At 42.2% G+C, this 24,717-nt stretch overlaps 1 protein-coding gene across 1 annotated transcript in view; it reads left to right on the top strand.

Annotated features, from left to right (window-relative positions):
* The window catches only part of LOC139754423 (medium-chain acyl-CoA ligase ACSF2, mitochondrial-like), a 72,210-nt gene that overhangs the window by 25,914 nt on the left and 21,579 nt on the right, over positions 1-24,717 (top strand). Inside the window, exon 3 of the mRNA XM_071671700.1 lies at positions 2,104-2,232. Within this exon, the coding sequence (XP_071527801.1) occupies positions 2,104-2,232 (129 nt within the window). The remainder of the gene's footprint in view (positions 1-2,103; positions 2,233-24,717) is intronic.

Raw genomic sequence — 24,717 nt, 5'->3', positions numbered from 1 at the left:
CTTTTTATTACCACACATCTCCCTTAATCTTTCATTACTTACTTGATGAAACCACCTCACACATATTGTCCTGAAACATTTAATTTCCGACACATCCACTCTCCTCCGTACACACCTACCAATAAACCATGCCTCGCAACCATATGATATTGTTGGAACTAGTATTCCCTCAAACATACCCATTTTTGCCATCTGAGATAACTTTCCTCCACACATTCTTCATCACTCCCGGAACCTTCGTCCCCTCTCCCACCCTGTGACTCACTTCCACTATCTTGGTTCCATTCGCTGCTAAGTCCACTCCCAGATATCTATGTACAGATCGTAGTGAAGTGCCAGAGGATAGGTGGAATGCATATATTGTGCCAGTGTACAAAGGCAAAGGGGATAAAAGTGAACTTTCAAACTACAGCGGCATAAGTTTGTTGAGTATTCCTGGAAAATTGTATGGGAGGGTAATGATTGAGAGTATGAAGGCAAGTACAAAGCATCAGATTGGGGAGGAGCAGTGTGGTTTTAGAAGTAGTACAGGCACACCACCGATTTTCTGGCACTCATGGTTCCAATTCCTTGCCGAATTAACCATTTTGCTGGACCAACCGTGGTCATGTAATAATAATCCATCAACACACTTCTAACCCACTAATTATACATATCCCATGTGTCTAAAGTATACCATGGACTGCTAGAAATTTAAATTAAACAAATATTAAATGTAAATTAAATAAATAAATAAATGAAATACATTATACACCTTCTCAGGACTGAGGTGCTTGTCAGCTACGAGTTTCGCCAATTTGTCCACATACTCGGCAGCTCCTTCGTGGCTTGCAGACCGCTTTTCTCTGCACACTATATTCTTGGAAATTCCATGATGCTTCTCGAATCTTTGAACCCATCATTCACTATGTTCATGGAACAACTTTTCCTGGTCCATTATCATACTACCTGACAAGTCCACTCCATCACTCTGACGCTGTCGAAACCATTCCATCATCACTCAATCGTACTCAGCACTCTTACTATATTTAATTGTTTTTCCAATCATCATTTGCTTCTTTGAATCACTGTCTGCATAGAATTTCAATATTTTCCACCTTTGCTTCTTTATATTATAAACTGTTGAACCAGTACTGTAGATGTCACGCAGCTTATGCTCCGAAACACCATGATCCATTTTTTTCAACAGTTTTACTTTATCTTAATGAATATGGACTGGTGTTTACGTTTGACACCACAAGTGACACTCTCATATGTCTTAGAAGCCATAGTTAGGTTTAAATTTAAGCAAAATAAACTAAGAATCTCACAGAATTGCAGTATCACCACCAAGTGCAGTATAAAGAATGTAAATAAGCACACCCTACGCACAACGCCATCTGTGGAGGAGGTGCTGAACCATCAGGTGCCGGAAAATCGGTGGTGTACCTGTAGAGGATAGGTGGATTAGGTGTTTGCTTTAAAGAATGTGTGAAAAATATTTAGAAAAACAGATGGATTTGTTGTATGTGGCATTTATGGATCTGGAGAAGGCATATGAGAGGATTGCTAAAGATGCTTTGTGGAAGGTCTTAAGAGAATATGGTGTGGGAGGTAACCTGCTAGAAGCAGTGAAAAGTTTATCAAAGATGTAAGGCATGTGTACAAGTAGGAAGAGAGGAGAGTGAATGGTTTTTAGTGAACGTCGGTCTGCGACAGGGGTGTTTGATTTCTTCTTGGTTGTTTCATTTGTTTATAGATGGGGAAGTTAGGGAGATAAATGGTTTGTTTGCTTGATCGATGGCTTCTGTGCATAAACCTGGACCTTGCTGTATTGTCCTTAAACTTGTCAATGTGACTTGAAAAATTTTGCTACTGTGTACCTAAGCAGAAGTACAGTACTGGTTTGTACTTGAATTTGGCTCTACACCTACTAGGAACTTTACCCATCTTATTTTTAATCTACCCGAGTAGTTTAGAGAATCATTGCACTACAAGGAGACAAAAGCTTTGTACCTCAGAATAACAATGATCCAAGAGACCCCCAATCACGAATCCTCTGTGAAAATGAGATCACTTCTAGAACCGACAGCTTTTATAACCAAACATTATCATTCATTTCAGAGTGAACGCATTGCAGCTGGTCTGATAGCTCTACGCCTTCAGCCTGGGGATCGTCTGGGCATTTGGGGACCCAACAGCTATGAGTGGTACCTCACACAACTTGCTGCTGCCAAGGCAGGGCTCATTCTGGTGAGACATGTTTCATGGATACTTATGCTTATGAGGAAAACATTCAATAACGAAAAACTTTCTGATTTTTAAATATAGATATATTTTAAGGTTTCAGAACAGAGATTGTGAGTACATACAAAAATTTCACAGGTGCAGTCCTCTTTAGAACTAGAAGAAGAAAAAACATGTTTTTTTTATGTCTATGATTATGGTTTACATGTATTATTAGATATGTATGAAATTTATTTTGTTTACTCTTTATGTACATGGAGTTTTGCCGCGCCATAAAAAGATGTAAAAATGGGAGTTGAGAGAAGGATAATGTACTCTGAACGCATGGGAAATGAATTTTATTCTATAAAGCCCCATCTCTTGAACATTTTCTCCTGTCATACAACTTTTTGAATTTATGTATTCTATCTTTATTCACCATGTCTTCATTCATTCTCTTCCATGCATCCACCACTCTTATACTATAAAAGTATTTCTTTAAATATATTTTTTAGCACGTTTCTCCCTTGATTTCATGTTATTTCCTCTGGTTGCTGTGTCCCTGCATTTGCCAAGGTCAGCAATTTTAAGGCATTTGGCCTCTCCCTGTGTAACCTCTGTCCCTACATTTACCAAGGTCAGCAATTTTAAGGCACTCGGCCTCTCCCTGTAACTACTGTCTATCTATCTTTCTATCCATATCTCTGACACCTGTTCCCTCATGGAACTCCCTCAAGGCAGTGACCACTGCAACAGAGTCTCTATAATTAGTGAACTCCAGTGCCGCTTCTTAGCCTGTAGTGCCATACTCTTAATAAGCCACTGGCAGAGGGTAACTCTAGTGCAGTGTTTACAGACTCCTACCGAATGTTCCTAATGTCTGTATCTACCTAATGATCTTGTCTTATGTTCAACCTGTTACTTCTTCATAATGCTCTACCTAATCTTTCTCCCAAATGTTTCTGCCTAAATCTTCTTACCTTCAACTTCTACGTATTGTTTTGACCACACTGCCAAAAAGCAGGGATAGTGCATAGTGCTTACCGCGGCAAAATCTAGAGTTACGAAGATTGAGCTGTTTAAGTGAAATGTTGTAGAGTGTTATGTGTGACAAGGAGAAATTGTATGTCTGTGAGCAGAATGTCAGCAGTCCTTGTTTGGATGAAGCAGAGAAAATAGACAGCCACCTTGGTCAGAAAAGTGCCGCTTGACAACTTTTATGCAGGTGTCACTAACTCTCTCAAAACGGTGAGGTAGTACTGATAATTTACCACCCTGGTCATTGGTTGCCTACCAACTACTACCTGCTTTATCTATGTACTGATAATTGCCATAACTAGTGTTTGGTCATCAATTCATGAAAGAATTTTATGGATCCCTTGTAGTTGCCCTTGACATATCCAAAACTTTTCACAAGGTGTGGCACTGGGGTCTCATCTCTAAGCTCCCCTCCCTCACTTTGCTCCCTCATATCTAGCTTCCTTTCAGGCAGATCTATTTCCATGGTTGTTCATGGATCAGCCTATCCCGCTTTCTCCATCACCAGCAGTGTCCCTCAAGATTTTGTCCTGTCTCCTATGATTTTTCTCCTTTTTATCTTGGATTTCCTTTCTGCCACAAAAAAAGAAAAAAATGCAATCATGTGCTGATGACCAGCAATGCATTCCTTCACATCCCTCAGTTTTTCTCCTTCTCTAACTTGATCTGCATCCTGTCTCAAAACCGCTTCCTCTGTGAACTCATACTTGGACAGGATATCTTACTGGGTAGATGAAATCTGGTTAAGTTTAATGCCTCCAAGACCCAATTTCTACACATCTCTTTATTAAAAATTTGTCACTACTTTCCTTTCTCCTTTGACAGTTCTGAAATTCCACCTTTTGTTTCAGTGAACATATATTATATTGTCTATTATATTATACTCAATCGCTGTTCCCACGTCAGTTAGGTAGTGCCAGGAAACAGACAAAGAATGGGCCATCCACTCATATACACATATATATAAATAACGCCCATACACGCACATACACATATCAACATATACATACACATATATGTACAGTAGGGTTGAGGGACAAGTCAGTTGGGAGGTAAGTTTGAATGGAGAAAAACTGGAGGAAGTGAAGGGTTTTAGATATCTTGGAGTGGATTTGGCAGCGGATGGAACCATGGAAGCGGAAGTGAGTCACATTGTGGGGGAGGGGGCGAAAGTTCTGGGAGCGTTGAAAAATGTGTGGAAGTCGAGAACGTTATCTTGGAAAGCAAAAATGGGTATGTTTGAAGGAATAGTGTTTCCAACAATGTTATATGGTTGCGAGGCATGGGCTGTAGAGTTGTGCGGAGGAGGGTGGATGTGTTGGAAATGAGATGTTTGAGGACAATATGTGGTGTGAGGTGGTTTGATCGAGTAAGTAATGAAAGGGTACAAGAAATGTGTGGTAATGAAAAGAGTGTGGTTGAGAGAGCAGAAGATGGTGTTTTGAAATGGATTGGTGACATGGAGAGAATAAGTGAGGAAAGATTGACCAAGAGGATATATGTGTCAGAGGTGGAGGGAACGAGGAGAAGTGGGAGACCAAATTGGAGGTGGAAGGATGGAGAGAAAAAGATTTTGAGTGATCGAGGCGTGAACATGCAGGAGGGTGAAAGGCATGCAAGGAATAGAGTGAATTGGAACGATGTGGTATACCGGGGTCGACTTGCTGTCAGTGGATTGAACCAGGGCATGTGAAGTGTCTGGGGTAAACCATGGAAAGTTTTGTGGGGCCTAGATGTGGAAAGGGAGGTGTGGTTTCGGTGCATTATACATGACAGCTAGAGACTGAGTGTGAACGAATGTGGCCTTTGTTGTCTTTTCCTAGCGCCACCTCGCGCGCATGCGGGGGGGGAGGGGGGGGTGCCATTTCATATGTGGCAGGGTGGCAACGGGAATGAATAAAGGCAGCAGTTATGAATTATGTACATGTATATCAAAGATGCCAGTTTTCCGGCAATTGCTGGAATTCCGGCTTTTTGATCAATTGGAGTCAAATTTCCGGTTTCCCATTTTTCTCTCCGTCTGTCTCTTGTCTTTCTAATGATGACAGCCGGAAAATGAACAAGTAGAGTCTTGACGGATGTTTTCATATTATATCGATCGTGGGTTTTGTATATATACTGTATGTAACTAAAAATACGAATATCGCAGAACAACTGGATCGCTAACCTAGCGAGATTAAGCTTCTCTCCCGCTCTTGCTTTTTGCATGCTTTGCTAATGGTTTGTACATGTGCGCGATGCGACAGCATATGCATGTATACCTAGCGCTACGAGCGGGCTGTGCGTCTAGGCCAGGCGGCCGGCCGGTTAAGCAACCGGTAGCATGTCTGCAGCCAAGCGCTATGTTTGAACCGGTACGGCGTGTGTACATCGGGGACTTAATCGGTGAGTTTTGGATGAAGGCTTAATTGTTTCAAATTGATAAGCGTGTGGGACCATCAATCTTTTGTTTGTGTGTGTGTGCCCATGGATATTTGATCGGATCTTTACCTTTGGAACTGCATGGGATGCTGGAAAAGAGCGCAAGATTTGCCGTCGATATCTGCAGTTTGTACCAACCCTGGCTCGGTAAGTTACAGTGTGTGCTGGTTGTGTAATACACTGTACCGTATATTTAGACTTGAATGTGACAACGCGTGCATAGTTTGTATTGGAGCCGCATCACGGATAATTCTAATTGCTTCGTAATGGAGGTTGAAGGAGACGCTAACGTGAAATTGATTGATGTTGGAATCAAGAATAAGTTTAACTGGAGCTGGCTTGAGGCCAAAGATAATACTGGATCTTTCTTGTCGGATTACATTCGTAAACTTAATATGGCAGGGAAAGCATTGTGCAAAGTGTGCAACCAAACCATTTCATATGGCAGTGCAGGAATGAAGGCACTTGTGAAACATGGCAACTGTGATGCACATAAGAGAGCAAAGAAGATACAGGACACCAACCAAACACTACCTGTAGTCTTTAAAGCTGCTAATGCAGTAGAGTCAGGGAAGGCTGGCAAAGGAGCTACACTAGTGTCTGGAGATAAGGACAGACCCTGCTCTTTATCATACGGTGCTCCTCCAAATGTTCACCAATCGGCTACATGTTCTGGTAAGAGATGCCCCTTTCCCAAATGTTTCTTACGCAGATAGGAAAGCAAATGTAGAAGCCATGTTTGTGTCCTTCATTGTTGAAAATAACTTGCCATTTACAATTACGTCAAAGTTACTAGACATTGCAAAGGAGCTTGCAAGAGATAAAAGTTTTGCAAGGTTTGTCACTAGACAGGACTTCATGTACATATAAACTTAAAGATGGACTTGCAGCGATGTATCATAAACGTCTAGTTTCAGACCTGAAGAAGAGCAAATTTTCCATTAATATTGATGAATGTACAGGAAAAAATAACAAGCGGGTGTTAAGCGTACTTGTTTCATATTTTGCTGAGAACCTTGGAATGTGTATTGTTCAACACTACATGTCAGTAAAGATGACAACTGTGAATGCTACAACTGTATATGAAGCCGTAACCAAGGCATTCAAGGAAGATGACATTCCTTTGGAGAATGTGGTATCGTCATTGAGTGACTCGGCAGCATACATGCGAGGCAAAAACTCTGGATTTGAGAAGAGAATGCGTGAAGTAGCACCAAATATGCTAGACATAGACGGGGACTTGTGCCATCACATCCACAACGCTGTCAAGAAGTTCTGCGAACATTTCGATATGCATGTTGAAAGGCTGTCAGATGACCTCTTTCATGACTTTCATTACAGTCCTGATTTACAAGAACATTTGAATGACGTATGTGAATTGCTGGGTATATTTTGTAAAATTCCAACGGAAAGGATTGCATATCGATGGCTATCATCTTACGATGTAACATGCAGAAATGTTGAGATGTCAGATGCCTTCACCGTCTTCTACTTTGCATGGATGGATGTTAGCTATCATGGATTGATGTTAGCAATATCTCTGCGTGTGAATACATAGTTAATGACATCATCAGGAAAGCTGATCCTGCAAAGTTTCTAGTGAACAAGAAGCAGCTTGACAGAATTTTCATCAAACTCAAATCCAAGCAACTAACACCTCAAGGACTTTCGAGGAAGAAACGGATTGTTCAACGACTCTTTTACCAGCGTCAACTTACCCATGCATGTATGTACCTGTACTGCAGTGTCTTGCCTATGTTCAAGAGCTTTGTGCTCACATTTGAGCAAAAGGAACCTATGGTTCATAAAGCCCATGATGAACTCAGAGCTTTTTAGAAGTTCCTTAGCATGCTTCCTGAAACATGAGACACTGTCTGATTTGACCGCCAGACAGCTAGCTGACTTAGTCATCAGTGATGGAAATCTTCTGAAGTGCTCAAGGATGTTTTTAGGTACAAGATGTGAACACACACTCGTTCAAATGAAGCCTGAAGACATCAAGTCATTCCTCAGCAAAGTTAGGAGTGCTTATAAGAATGCTGGTATCTATCTGCAAGGAAAGCTACCTCTGAAAAACAAGCTGCTCAAATTGTTGTCAGCTATTGACCCCAGAGCACAAGGACACTCAAGTCACCTGTTCATACCTTCAAGACCTGCCAAAGGAAATGAAAATAACATTATCTCCCTTAGAGAAAGATCAGTACAATCTGCAGGCATCAAATATTCAGCTGGACAAATCACTGCCTCCAGTAGAAGGCAGAATTGATAAGTGGTAGGCAGTTACTCTGAAGAAGTATCCAGCACTGAGACATGTCATTGCACCAGCACTGAGCATCTTCACCGGCCCAAGAATAGAACAGTCCTTCAGTATAATGAACAATGTAATTGATAAAACTACTAATAGACTGAACTTTGACACATTCAATGTTACTCAAACTGTAAAGTTTGATATCCTTGCAACAAATGAGTCTTCAATCCAAAGGTATCACAGAGAAGATAAGTTTACTTCACCAGTTGACCAGTCAGTGGCACATCACATGAGAACAGCGTATGAAAGACACAAGAGAAAGCAAACAGAACCTCCCAGCACTAGTTCATCCACCAGCCAACACCAGCCTCCATTGAAGAAGAAAATCACCCACAGAAGGAAGGCAACGTCAAGTGTCCACGATGCAGCCAGCGAATTAAAGGCCAAAGTATTCCAGCAGCACAAACAATATGTACAACAGACCAAGAGAAAACACTAGGCGAGTTGAAGTTTTTAATAATAGGTCAAAAATATGAAATATTTTTGTCAAATGAAAGGTTTTAAAAACACTGTAGATGGTTCAAAATTAGGCTGAGAATGCATCAGAGAGCATCTAAAACCCCAGAGCTTCCAGGGCCCTAAGGCGGGCCCTGGACCCCGGCCGCATGGGACTTCGCGCTCGTGATGTGCGCTTCGCGCACATATTGCCTCTTTTTCCACCTACTAATATTTTTCCGGCCCTAGAGACATTTGCCACTGGCATCCCTGGTATATACATATGTATATGTCTGTGTACTTATACGTTCAAATGTATAGGTATGTATATGTGCATGTGTGGACATGTATGTATATACATGTGTATGTGGGTGGGTTGGGCCATTCCTTCATAGGTTTCCTTGCACTACCTCGCTAATGCGGGACACAGTGACAAAGTATGATAAATAAATGAATATACGTACATGTGCTTATCAACATTCCCCACGTGTCGTACAAGGCGACTAAAGGGGACGGGAGCGGGGGCTAGAAACTCTCCCCTCCTTGTATTTTAACTTTCTAAAAGGGGAAACAAGAAGGAATCACACGGGAAGTGCTCATCCTCCTCGAAGGCTCAGATTTGGGTGTCTAGATGTGTGTGGATATAACCAAGATGAGAAAATAGGTGAGATCGGTAGTATGTTTGAGGAAAGGAAACTGGATGTTTTGGCTCTGAGTGAAACGAAGCTCAAGGGTAAAGGGGAAGAGTGGTTTGGGAATGTCTTGGGAGTAAAGTCAGGGGTTGGTGAGAGGACAGGAGCAAAGGAAGGATTAGCACTCCTGAAACAGGAGTGGTGGGAGTATGTGATAGAGTGTAAGAAAGTAAACTTGAGATTGATATGCGTAAAACTGAAAGTGGATGGAGAGAGAGGGGTGATTATTGGTGCATATTCACCTGGGCATGAGAAGAAAGTGAGGCAAGTGTTTTGGGAGCAGCTGAGTGAGTGTGTTAGTAGTTTTGATGCACGAGACCGGGTTATAGTGATGGGTGATTTGAATGCAAAGGTGAGTAATGTGGCAGTTGAGGGAATAATTGGTGTACATAGGGTGTTTAGTAGTGTTGTAAATGGAAATGGTGAAGAGCTTGTAGATTTATGGGCTGAAAAAGGACTGGTGATCGGGAATACCTGGTTTAAAAAGAGATATACATAAGTATACATATGAAAGTAGGAGAGATGGCCAGAGAGCGGTATTGGATTAAGTGTAAATTGATAGGTGCGTGAAAGAGAGACTTTTGTATGTTAATGTGCTGAGAGGTGCAATTGGAGGGATGTCTGATCATTATCTTGTGGAGGCGAAGTGAAGGTTTGTGGAGGTTTTCAGAAAAGAGGATGTTGGGGTGAAGAGAGTGTTGAAAATAAGTGAACTTGGGAAGGAGACTTGTGTGAGGAAGAACCAGGAGAGACTGAGTGCAGAATGGAAATAGGTGAGAGCAAAGGACGTAAGGGGAGTGGGGGAGGAATGGGATGAATTTAGGGAAGCAGTGATGGCTTGCGCAAAAGATGCTTGTGGCATGAGAAGCGTGGGAGGTGGGCAGATTAGAAAGGGTAGTGAGTAGTGGGATGAAGAAGTAAGAATATTAGTGAAAGAGAAGAGAGAGGCATTTGGAAGAGTTTTGCAGGGAAATAATGCAAGTGAGTGGGAGATATATTAAAAAAAAAAAAGAGGCAGGAGGTCAAGAGAAAGGTGCAAGAGGTGAAAAAAGGGCAAATGAGAGTTGGGGTGAGAGAGTATCATTAAATTTTAGGAAGAATGAATAGATGTTTTGGAAGGTGAATAAAGTGCCTAAGACAAGAGAACAAATGGGAACATTGGTGAAGGGAGCTAACGGGGAGGTGATAACAAGTAGTGGTGGTGTGAGAAGGAGATGGAGTGAGTATTTTGAGGGTTTTTTGAATGTGTTAGATGATAGAGTGGCAGATAAGGTGTTTTGGTCGAGGTGGTGTGCAAAGTGAGAGGGTTGGGGAGAATGGTTTGGTAAACAGAGAAGAGGTAAGGAAAGCTTTGCGGAAGATGAAAGCCGGCAAGGTGGTGGGTTTGGATGGTATTGAAGTGGAATTTATTAAAAAAGGGGGTGACTGTAATGTTCACTGGTTGGTGAGTATATTCAGTGCATGTATGGCTCATGGTAAAGTGCCTGAAGATTGGCGGAATGCATGCATAGTGCCATTTTACAAAGATAAAGGGGTATAAAGGTGAGTGCTGAAATTACAGAGGTCTAAGTTTGTTGAGTGTTCCTGGGAAATTGTATGGGAGGGTATTGATTGAGAAGGTCAAGGCATGTACAGAGCATCAGAGTAGGGAAGAGCAGTGTGGTTTCAGAAGTGGTAGAGGATATGTGGATCAAGTGTTTGCTTTGAAGAATGTACGTGAGAAATACTTAGAAAAACAAATGGATTTGTATGTAGCATTTATGAATCTGAAGAAGACATATGATAGAGTTGATATAGATGCTTTGTGGAAGGTAATAAAAGTGTATGGTGTAGGAGGCAAGTTGTTAGAAGCAGTGAAAAGTTTTTATCGAGGATGTAAAGCATGTGTACGAGTAGGATGAGAGGAAAGTGATTGGTTCCCAGTGAATGTCGGTTTATGGCAGGGGTGCGTGATGTCTCCATGGTTGTTTGATTTGTTTATGGATGGAGTTGTTAGGGAAGTGAATGCAAGAGTTTTAGAGAGAGGCGCAAGTGTGCAATCTGTTGTGGATGAGAGAGCTTGGGATGTGAATCAGTTGTTGTTCGCTGATGATACATCGCTGGTGGCTGATTCGGGTGAGAAACTGGAGAAGCTTGTGACTGAGTTTGGTAAAGTGTGTGAAAGAAGAAAGCTGAGAGTGAATGTGAATAAGAGCAAGGTTATTAGGTACAGTAAGGTTGAGGGACAAGTCAATTGGGAGGTAAGTTTGAATGGAGAAAAACTGGAGGAAGTGAAGTGTTTTAGATATCTGGGAGTGGATTTGGCAGCGGATGGAGCCATGGAAGTGGAAGTGAGTCACAGGGTGGGGGAGGGGGCGAAAGTTCTGGGAGCGTTGAAAAATGTGTGGAAGGCGAGAACATTATCTTGTAAAGCAAAAGTGGATATGTTTGAAGGAATAGTGATTCCAACAATTTTATATGGTTGCGAGGCATGGGCTATAGATAGGGTTGTGCGGAGGAGGGTGGATGTGTTGGAAATGAGATGTTTAAGGACAATATGTGGTGTGAGGTGGTTTGATCGAGTAAGTAATGAAAGGGTAAGATAGATGTGTGGTAATAAAAAGAGTGTGGTTGAGAGAGCAGAAGAGGGTGTATTGAAATGGTTTGGTCACATGGAGAGAATAAGTGAGGAGACACTGACAAAGAGGATGTTGTGTCAGAGGTGGGGGAAACGAGGAGAAGTGGGAGACCAAATTGGTGGTGGAAGGATGGAGTGAAAAAGATTTTGAGCGATCGAGGCTTAAACATGCAGTAGGGTGAAAGGTGTGCAAAGTATAGAGTGAATTGGAACGGTGTGGTATACCGGGGTCGACTTGCTGTCAATGGATTGAACCATGGCATGTGAAGCGTGTGATAAACCATGGATAGTTTCGTGTTGCCTGGATGTGGAAAGGGAGGTGTGGTTTCGGTGCATTATACATGACAGCTAGAGACTGTGTGTGAACTAATGTGGCCTATGTTGTCGTTTCTTAGCGCCACCTTGTGCGCGTGCGGGGGGAGGGGGGTGTAATTTCATGTGTAGCAGGGTGGCGACAGGAATCAATATATATATATATATATATATATATATATATATATATATATATATATATATATATATGTGCGTGTGTGGACGTGTATGTATATACATGTGTATGTGGGTGGCCATTCTTTAGTCTGTTTCCCTTTTTTTTTTTATTTTGCTTTGTCGCTGTCTCCCGCCTTTGCGAGGTAGCGCAAGGAGACAGACGAAAGAAATGGCCCAACCCACCCCCAAACACAATGTATATACATACACGTCCACACACGCAAATATACACACCTATACATCTCAATGTACACATATATGTACACACACAGACACATACATATATACCCATGCACACAATTCACACTGTCTGCCTTTATTCATTCCCATCGCCACCTCGCCCCACTTGGAATACCATCCCCCTCCCCCCTCATGTGTGCGAGGTAGCACTAGGAAAAGACAACAAAGGCCCCATTCGTTCACACTCAGTCTCTAGCTGTCATGCAATAATGCCCGAAACCACAGCTCCCTTTCCACATCCAGGCCCCACACAACTTTCCATGGTTTACCCCAGACGCTTCACATGCCCTGATTCAATCCACTGACAGCACGTCAACCCCGGTATACCACATCGATCCAATTCACTCTATTCCTTGCCCTCCTTTCACCCTCCCGCATGTTCAGGCTCCGATCACACAAAATCTTTTTCACTCCATCTTTCCACCTCCAATTTGGTCTCCCACTTCTCCTCGTTCCCTCCACCTCCGACACATATATCCTCTTGGTCAATCTTTCCTCACTCATTCTCTCCATGTGCCCAAACCATTTCAAAACACCCTCTTCTGCTCTCTAAACCATGCTCTTTTTATTTCCACACATCTCTCTTACCCTTACATTACTTACTCGATCAAACCACCTCACATCACACATTGTCCTCAAACATCTCATTTCCAGCACATTCACCCTCCTGCGCACAACTCTATCCATAGCCCACGCCTCGCAACCATACAACATTGTTGGAACCACTATTCCTTCAAACATACCCATATATATATATATATATATATATATATATATATATATATATATATGGCGAATAGTATATATATATATATATATATATATATATATATATATATATATATATATATATATATATATATATATATATATATATATTTATATATATATACTATTCGCCATTTCCCGCGTTAGCAAGTTAACGTTAAGAACAGAGGACTGGACCTTTGAGGGAATATCCTCACCTGGCCTCCTTCTCTGTTCCTTCTTTTGGAAAATTAAAAAAAAACTTGAGAGGGGAGGATTTCCAGCCCCCCGCTCCCTCCCCTTTTAGTCGCCTTCTACGACACGCAGGGAATACGTGGGAAGTATTCTTTCTCCCCTATCCCCAGGGAATATATATATATATATATATATATATATATATATATATATATATATATATATATATATATATATATATATATTGTTACGATCTCAATACTTATTCAGGCCAGGTCGCCAGTAACATATGTTACAAATACTACTGACCTTGTCTTGCAAGGACGTTATAGATTTGTCAAGTTGCACAACTCAGGATAACACAATAATAAAGTTATGGGATTGAATTAAAGACCAGCATTACATTAAATCTACTTATAATGAAAGAATTCAAGTGTACAAAGATAGGGACATAACTCAAGCATGAAACATTACGTTAACACTGGATTTCAAGCCAGGAGACCTCTTTCTTGTGACAGTTACGCTTGACGTGAGACAATTAACTTCATCGTTACACTTATCTAAACCTAATGTAACACAGTAAACACTTAGCTAAATCTGATGTAACACAGTAAACACTTATAGCACACCACTCGTTATAGCAGTAACGGCTTTATAGCACAGCAGGACTTACAGGTTTACAGGCAACAGCAGGGGACACCACCCACCTCGCTGGGCTTCAGAGAAAGGAATCAAGTCTCAGCGGGTGTTGTGGGTACCAGAAGACAAGCGTTCGCCCTTGCTGCTATAAACCTTACATTTCGATTGGCTATAGAAATATAGGAGAAGTTCTCATTGGTTGGAGGGTCCCAGAGTCTCGGCGTAGTTACACTCTCGTAAAATGCTGGGTGGACAGAAACTCCGAGCCAGCGTCAAGCATCACTCCTCGCCCTGATAAGAAATAGATACAAACACACACGTCTTCGTAACAATATATATATATATATATATATATATATATATATATATATATGTGTGTGTGTGTGTGTGTGTGTGTATACGTTGTAATGTATTGGTATGTACATGTGCGTGTGTGGACGTGTAAAGTGAGTGGGTTGGGCCATTCTCTCATCTGTTTCCTTGCGCTACCTTGGTAATGTGGGAGACAGCGACAAAGCATAATAACATATAAAATACAATACATACACAGACGTATACATATATACACATGCACATATTCATACTTGCTCCCCGTCATCCATTTCCGTCGCTACCTTACCCCACAGGAAGCAGCATCGCTACCCCCCCCCCCCCCCACTTCAGTGAGGTAGCGCCAGGAAAACAGACAAAAAAGGCCACATTCGTTCACACTCATTCTCTCGCTGTTATGTGTAATACAGCAAAACCACCGCTCCCTATCCACATCCAAGCCTCACAGACCTTTCCATGGTTTACTCCAGATGCTTCATGTGTCCTGGTTCAGTCCATTGACAGGATGTCAAGCCCGGTATACCACATTGATCCAATTCACTCTGTTCCTTGCACGCCTCACACTCCGTGAACATATGTTGTATTATTGTATTATCATCATTATCTTGGGATCCTACATTATGGAAGTAGGTAAGTCTGCCTCAAAGAAACTCTAAGTTCTGTTTGATGTCGAAATTTCTTTTCCTCTAAAAACATTTCTCTTATATACAAAGGATTGATCCATCCTTTTGTGGAATACTACTGCCCTTTCAACTGGGGTGATTCTAGCTGTGCATCCTTACTTGACATTGAATCAAAAGCTGTCTAACTTATCTCTTTTGATTCTGATAGCATCTTTTTTTTGCGCTTCTCTGAACCTTCTCTGTTAGCTTCTGTGCTTCATTTGGGCTTCATGAGGTGAGGTGACTAATCCATATACTTGAAAGCTATTGTGATACATGCCTAATGTGGCACTGTATCTTCAGGCCCCGATCACTCAGAATCCTTTTTCCATCTCCAATTTGGTCTCTCCTCCACTGCTGACACATATATCCTACTTGTCAATGTCTCCTCACCCATTCTCTCCATATAACCAACCATTGCAGGATAGCACACCCTCTTTAGCACTGTCATCGACATTCCCCTTATAATGATGCCTTTCTTTTAAACTTTAATTACTTACTCGATTAAACCACCTTACCTCATATTGTTCTCAAAAACTTCATTTCCAGCACTTACACCCTCCTCTGCACATCCTGATCTATTTATTGCCCATGTCTTACGTCCAAACGTAATTGTTAGGACTGCTGTACCCACAGACATACCTATTTTCACCCTCATAGATAGCAAGTTCTCCTTCCACCCATTCCACAGTGCTCCAAGAATCTTCAAACTGTCATCCATCCAATGACTTGCTTCTGCTTTCATGGTTCCATTCTCTGCCATGTCTACTCCCAAGTATCAAAAACTTCACATTCTCAATTTTTTCCATTCAAACTCACGCCCCAACTATCCTGTCCCTTTGCCCTGCTAAACCTGATGACCTTGTTTTTATTTGCATTTACTCTCAACCTTTTGACACAGTCCTCCAGACTCACTCTTCAACTTCTGCAGTTTCTTGAATCTGCCACTAGTTAGCGCTGTGTCATCAGCAAACCACAAATGACTCACCTTCCAGGCCCTCTCACCCCCACAGACAGTATACTTGACTTCTCTCCAATACCCTTGAATTTACCTGCGTCACCACCCTATCCACAAATATATAAAACATTCATGGTGACACACACCCCTACCGCAGGGGTCTTCACTCACTCACTCTCATTTCTTCTTATTATTATTTACAATCTTGATAAAAACTTCACACTACTGATAGCTTTCCTCCCACATTACGTATTCTTAGGACTTGGGACCTTACACAAGGCATCTCTGTCAGCCCTATTTTGCATCCTCCAAATCCATAAATGTCACATGCAGATCCTTCAGTTTTCTAAGTATTTCTCACATTTTTTAAAGGAAAGAGATATGTCGATCCATACATCGTGTACCACTCCTGAAACCACTTTATTCCTCCCCAATCTGATGCTCTGTACATGCCTTCACCCTCTTAATCACTACTCTCCCAAACAACGTATCAGGGTTGGAACAATTATGCTTTAGAAATTAAATTACGATTTAGTTATCTATTTATCTATTTGTTATACTTGATTGCCATTTCCCGCATCACCATGGTAGTGCCAGGAAGCAGACAAAGAATGGCCCACCCACACATATACACATGTATATACATAATTGCCCATACACACACATATAGATTTTATTAACCCCCACATACACATGTATATACATAAACGCTCACACGCACACATACATACCTATACATTTCAAGATATACATACATATACATACACAGACATACATATATACACATGTACATATTCATACATGCTGCCTTCATTCATTCTCGCCGCCTCCCTCCCTCCTCCTCCTCCTCCTCCTCCTCCTCCTCCTCCTAACCCCCCCCCCCCCCCCACACACACACACACGTGCGCACGAAGTAGCGCTAGGAAAAGACAACAAAGGCCACATTCGTCGATACTCAGTCTCTAGCTGTCATGTGCAATGCACCGAAACCACACCTCCCTCTCCAGATCCAGGCCTCACAAAACTTTCCATGGTTTACCGCAGAAGCTTCACATGCCCTGGTTCAATCCATTGACAGCACGTCAACCCCGGTATACCACATTGATCCAGTTCACTCTATCCCTTGCACACCTTTCACCCACCTGCATGTTCAGGCCTCGATCGCTCAAAATCTTTTTCATTCCATCCTTCCATCTCCAGTTTGGTCTCTCACTTCTCCTCGTTCCCCCACCTCTGACACATATATCCTCTTTGTCAATCTTTCTTTTCTCATTCTGTCCATGTGACCAAATCATTTCAATACACACTCTTCTGCTCTCTCAACCATACTCTTTTTATTACCACACTTCTCTCTTACCCTTTCATTACTTACTCGATCAAACCACCCCTCGCCACTTATTGTATTCAAACATCTCATTTCCAGCACATCCACCCTCCATCGCACAACCCTCTCTATAGCCCATACCTCACGAGAATGTAACATTGTTGGAACCACTGTTCCTTCAAACGTACCCATTTTTTGCTCTCTGAGATAGCATTCTCGCCTTTCACACATTCTTCAACACTCCTAGAACCTTCACCCCCTCCCCCACCCTGTGACTCGGTTCCACATCCGTGGTTCCATCTGCTGCCAAATCCACTCCCAGGTATCTGAAATACTTCACTTCCTCCAGTTTTTCTCCATTCAAACTTACTTCCCAGTTGACTTGCCCCTCAACCCTACTGAACCTAATAACCTTGCTCTTATTCACATTTACTCTCAGCTTGCTTCTTTCACACACTTGATCAAACTCAGTCACCAACTTCTTTAGTTTCTCACCCGAATCAGCCACCACCGCTGTATCATCAGCGAACAACAAGTGACTCACTTCTCAAGTACCTCTCATCGACTGACAACTGCATACTTGCCCCTCTCTCCAAAACTCTTGTAGTCACGTCCCTAAGAACCCCATCCATAAACAAAGTAAACAACCATGGAGACATCACACACCCCCGCTGCAAACTGACATTCACTGGGGACCAGTCACTTACCTCTCTTTCTCCTTGCACACATGCCTTACATCCTCGATAAAAACTTTTCACTGCTTCTAGCAAATTACCTCCTATACCATATACTCTTAATACCTTTCACAAAGCATCCCCATCAACTCTTTTCATATGCCTTCTCCAGGTTCATAAATGCTACATATAAATCCATATGTTTTTCTAAGTATTTCTCACATGCATTCTTCAAATAATACACCTGATCCACATATCCTTTACTACTTCCCCAATCTGATGCTCTGTACCCCCAATCTGATGCTCTGTACATGCCTTCACCCTCTCAATCAATACCCTCCCATATAATTTCCCAGAAATACTCAACAAACTAATACCTCCGTAAATTGAACACCCACCTTTGCCTTTGTACAGTGGCACTATGCATGCATTCTGCCAATCCTCAGGCACTTCACCATGATCCATACATACATTGAATATCCTCGCCAACCAGTTGAGAACACATTCACCCCCATATTTGATAAATTCCACAGCAGTACCATCCAAACCCGCTGCCTTGCCGGCTTTCATCTTCCATAAAGCTTTTACTACATCTCTGTTTACCAAATTATTCTCCCTGACCCTCTCACTTCGCACACCACCTCTACCAAAACACCCTATATCTGCCACTCTTATAATCACAAACATTCAGCAAACCTTCAAAATACTCACTCCATCTCTTATAAGTTTGTTGAGTATTCCTAGGAAATTATATGGGAGAGTATTGATTCAGAGGATGAAGGCATGTTCAGAGCATCAGACTGGGGAGGAGCAGTCTGGTTTCAGAAGTGGTAGAGGATGTGTGGATCAGGTGTTTGCTTTGAAAAATGTATGTGAGAAATACTTAGAAAAGCAAATGGATTTGTATGTAGCATTTATGGATCTGGAGAAGGCATATGATAGAGTTGATAGAGATGATCTGTGGAAGGTATTAAGAGTATTTGGTGTGGGAGGCAAGTTGCTAGAAGCAGTGAAAAGTTTTATCGAGAATTTAAGGCATATGTACGAGTAGGAAGAAAGGAAAGTGATTGGTTCTCAGTGGATGTTCGTTTGCGGAAGGGGTGTGTGATGTCTCCTTGGTTTTTTAATTTGTTTATGGATGGGGTTGTTAGGGAAGTGAATGCAAGAGTTATGGAGAGAGGGGCAAGTATGCAGTCTGTTTGGATGAGAGGGCTTGGGAAGTGAGTCAGTTGTTGTTAGCTGATGATACAGCACTTATGGCTGATTCGGGTGAGAAACTGCAGAAGCTGGTGACTGAGTTTGGTAAAGTGTGTGAAAGAAGAAAGCTTAGAATGAATATGAATAAGAGCAAGGTTATAAGGCACAGTAGGGTTGAGGAAAAAGTCAACTGGGAGGTAAGTTTGAATGGAGAAAAACTGGAGGAAGTGAAGTGTTTTAGATATCTGGGAGTGGATTTGGCAGCGGATGGAACCATGGTAGCGGAAGTGAGTCACAGGGTGGGGGAGGACGTGAAAGTTCTGGGAGCGTTGAAAAATGTGTGGAAGTGGAGAACAATATCTCGGAAAGCAAAAATGGGTATATTTGAAGGAATAGTGGTTCCAACAATGTTGTATGGCTGCGAAGCATGGGCTATAGATAGGGTTGTGCGCAGGAGGGTGGATGTATTGGAAATGAGATGTTTGAGGACAATATGTGGTGTGAGTTGGTTTGATCGAGTAAGTAATGAAAGGGTAAGATAGATGTGTGGTAATAAAAAGAGTATGGTTGAGAGAGCAGAAGTTGTATTGAAATAGTTTGGTCACATGGAGAGAATGAGTGAGGAAAGATTGACAAAGAGGATATGTGTCAGAGGTGGAGGGAACATGGAGAAGTGGGAGACCAAATTGGAGGTAGAAGGATGGAGTGATAGATTTTGAGCGACCAGGGCCTGAACATGCGGGAGGGTGAAAGGCGTACAAGAAATACAGTGAATTGGAACGATGTGGTATATTGGGGTCAACCTGCTGTCAATGGACTGAACCAGGGCATGTGAAGCGTCTGGGGTAAAGCATGGAAAATTTTGTGGGGCCTGAATGTGGAAAGGGAGATGTGGTTTCGGTGCATTACACATGACAGCTAGAGACTGAGTGTAAACAAATGTAACCTGTGTTGTCTCTTCCTAGCGCTACCTCACACACATGCTGGGAGGGAGGATATCATTTACATGTGTGGTGAGGTGGTGGTGGGAATGGATGAAGGCTGCATGTATGAGTATGTACATGTGTATATATTTATATGTCTGTGTATGTATACATATGTATACATTGAAATGTATAGGTATGTATATGTGCGTGTGTGGACGTGTATGTATATACATGTGTATGTGGATGGGTTGGGCCATTTTTTCGTCTGTTTCCTTATGCTACCTCGCTAACACGGGAGACAGCGACAAAGTATATTATATAGATAAAATGATATATATTTTCTTTCAATTATTTTTTTATTTTGCTTTGTCGCTGTATCCTGCGTTAGCGAGGTAGCGCAAGGGAACAGACGAAAGAAATGGCCCAACCCACCCACATACATATGTATATACATACACGTCCACACACAGCACATATACATACCTATACATCTCAATGTATACATATATATACACACACAGACATATATGTATATACCTATGTACATAATTCATGCTGTCTGCCTTTATTCATTCCCATCGCCACCCCGCCACACATGGAATAACAACACCCTCCCCCCTCATGTGTGCGAGGTAGTGCAAGGAAAAGACATCAAAGGCCCCATTCGTTCACACTCAGTCTCTAGCTGTCATGTAATAATGCACCGAAACCACAGCTCCCTTTCCTTATCAAGGCTCCACAGAACTTTCCATGGTTTACCCCAGGCGCTTCAAATGCCCTGGTTCAATCCATTGACAGCACGTTGACCCCGGTATAACACATCGTTCCAATTCACTCTATTCCTTGCACGCCTTTCACCCTCCTGCATGTTCAGGCCCCGATCACTCAAAATCTTTTTCACTCCATCTTTCCACCTCCAATTTGGTCTCCCACTTCTCCTCGTTCCCTCCACCTCTGACACATATATCCTCTTGGTCAATCTTTCCTCACTCATTCTCTCCATGTGACCAAACCATTTCAAAACATGCTCTTCTGCTCTCTCAACCACACTCTTTTTATTACCACACATCTCTCTTACCCTATTATTACTTACTCGATCAAACCACCTCACACCGCATATTGTCCTCAAACATCTCATTTCCAGCACATCCACCCTCCTGCGCACAACTCTATCCATAGCCCACGCCTCGCAACCATACAACATCGTTGGAACCACTATTCCTTCAAACATACCCATTTTTGCTTTCCGAGATAACGTTCTCGACTTCCACACATTCTTCAAGGCTCCCAGAATTTTCGCCCCCTCCCCTACCCTATAATTCACTTCTGCTTCCATGGTTCCATCCGCTGCCAAATCAACTCCCAGATATCTAAAACACTTCACTTCCTCCAGTTTGTCTCCGTTTAAACTTACCTCCCAATTTACTTGACCCTCAACCCTACTGTACCTAATAACCTTACTCTTATTCACATTTACTCTCAACTTTCTTCTTTCACACACTTTACCAAACTCAGTCACTAGCTTCTGCAGTTTCTCACCCAAATCAGCCACCAGCGCTGTATCATCAGCGTACAACAACTGACTCACTCCCCAAGCTCTCTCAGCCTCAACAGACTGCATACTTGCCCCTCTTTCCAAAACTCTTGCATTCACCTCCCTAACAACCCCATCCATAAACAAATTAAACAACCATGGAGACATCACACACCCCTGCCACAAACCTACACTCACTGAGAACCAATCACTTTCCTCTGCTTCTAGCAACTTGCCTCCCACACCATATATTCTAAATACCTCCCCCAGAGCATCTCTGTCAACTCTATCATTTGCCTTCTCCAGATCCATAAATGCAACATACAAATCCATATGCTTTTCTAAGTATTTGTCACATACATTCTTCAAATCAAACACCTGATCCACACATCCTCTACCACTTCTGATAGCACACTGCTCTTCCCGAATCTGATGCTCTGTACATGCTTTCACCCTCTCAATCAATACCCTCCCATATAATTTCCCAAGAATACTCAACAAAGTTATACCTCTGTAATTTGAGCACTCTCTTTATCCTCTTTGCCTTTGTACATTGGCATTATACATGCATTCTGCCAATTGTGAGGCACCTCACCATGAGTCATACATACATTAAATATCCTTACCAACCAGTTAACAACACAGTCACCCCCTTTTTTATTAAATTCCACTGCAAAACCATCCAAACCCAATGCCTGGCCGGCTTTCATCTTCCACAAAGCTTTTACTACCTCTTCTCTGTTTACCAAATCATTTTCCCTAACCCTCTCACTTCACACACCACCTCAACCAAAACACCCCATATCTGCCACTCTCTCATCTAGCATGAATATGTACATGTGTATATATTTATATGTCTGTGTATGTATACATATGTATACATTGAAAAAAAAATATAAATATATAATAAATGAATAAATAAATATATATTTTTTTTTTTTCTTTTTATACTTTGTCGCTGTCTCCCGCGTTTGCGAGGTAGCGCAAGGAAACAGATGAAAGAAATGGCCCAACCCACCCCCATACACATGTATATACATACGTCCACACACGCAAATATACATACCTACACAGCTTTCCATGGTTTACCCCAGACGCTTCACATGCCTTGATTCAATCCACTGACAGCACGTCAACCCCGGTATACCACATCGCTCCAATTCACTCTATTCCTTGCCCTCCTTTCACACTCCTGCATGTTCAGGCCCCGATCACACAAAATCTTTTTCACTCCATCTTTCCATCTCCAATTTGGTCTCCCTCTTCTCCTTGCTCCCTCCACCTCCGACACATATATCCTCTTGGTCAATCTTTCCTCACTCATCCTCTCCATGTGCCCAAACCACTTCAAAACACCCTCTTCTGCTCTCTCAACCACGCTCTTTTTATTTCCACACATCTCTCTTACCCTTACGTTACTTACTCGATCAAACCACCTCACACCACACATTGTCCTCAAACATCTCATTTCCAGCACATCCATCCTCCTGCGCATAACTCTATCCATAGCCCACGCCTCGCAACCATACAACATTGTTGGAACCACTATTCCTTCAAACATACCCATTTTTGCTTTCCGAGATAATGTTCTCGACTTCCACACATTCTTCAAGGCTCCCAGAATTTTCGCCCCCTCCCCCACCCTATGATCCACTTCCGCTTCCATGGTTCCATCCGCTGCCAGATCCACTCCCAGGTATCTAAAACACTACTTCCTCGAGTTTTTCTCCATTCAAACTTACCTCCCAATTGACTTGACCATCAACCCTACTGTACCTAATTACCTTGCTCTTATTCACATTTACTCTTAATTTTCTTCTTTCACACACTTTACCAGTCAGTCACCAGCTTCTGCAGTTTCTCACATGAATCAGCCACCAGCGCTGTATCATCAGCGAACAACGACTGACTCACTTCCCAAGCTCTCTCATCCCCGACAGACTTCATACTTGCCCCTCTTTCCAAAACTCTTGCATTCACCTCCCTAACAACCCCATCCATAAACAAATTAAACAACCATGGAGACATCACACACCCCTGCCGCAAACCTACATTCACTGAGAACCAATCACTTTCCCCTCTTCCTACACGTACACATGCCTTACATCCTCGATAAAAACTTTTCACTACTCCTAACAACTTGCCTCCCACACCATATATTCTTAATACCTTCCACAGAGCATCTCTATCAACTCCATCATATGCCTTCTCCAGGTCCATAAATGCTACATACAAATCCATTTGCTTTTCTAAGTATATATATATATATATATATATATATATATATATATATACACACATGTACATTTTCATGCTTGCCTTCATCCATTCCTGGCACTACCCCTCCACACAGGAAACAGCATTGCTACCCCCTACTTCGCTGAGGTCGCGCCATGACAACAGACAGAAAGCCCACATTCGTTCAAAATATCTCTAGCTGTCATGCATAATGTGCGAAACCACAGCTTCGTATCCACATCCAGGCCCAACAGCCCTTTCTATGATTTACCCCAATATACCACATCATTCCAATTCACTCTTATTCTTTCCATTCTTCTCACCCTTCTGTATGTTCAGGCTCTGATCACTCGAAATCTTTTCATGCCATCCTTCCACCTCCAATTTGGCCTCCCGCTTCTCCTTGTTCTCTCAACCTTTGACATGTGTATCCTCTTTGTCAGTCGCTCCTCACTTGTTCTCTCTGTACGTCCAAACCACTTCAACACCCTCTTCTGCTCTCTCAACCACGCTCTATATTTCCACACATCTCTCTTACCCTTTCATTACTGAATGAAATCACCTTACACCACATATTGTCCTCAAACATCTCATGTCCAGCACATCCACCCTCCTCTGTACAATAGCCCATGCCTCATAGCCATATAGAATTGTTGGAACTATTATTCCTTTGAACATGCCCATTCTTGCTCTACGAGATAATGTTCTCGCCTTGCACACATTCGTCAACGCTCCCAGAACCTTTTGCACCTCCCCCACCCTGTGACTCACCTCCACTTCCATGGTTCCATTGACTGTTACTTCCTCTCCCAGATATCTAAAACGCTTCACTTCCAATTATTCTCCAT

The sequence above is a fragment of the Panulirus ornatus genome, chromosome 17 (genome assembly GCF_036320965.1).
Source record: "Panulirus ornatus isolate Po-2019 chromosome 17, ASM3632096v1, whole genome shotgun sequence".
Taxonomy (NCBI): Eukaryota; Metazoa; Arthropoda; class Malacostraca; order Decapoda; family Palinuridae; genus Panulirus; species Panulirus ornatus.
Note: the sequence above shows the minus strand (reverse complement) of the source record. Positions and strands in the feature narration are given on the sequence as shown.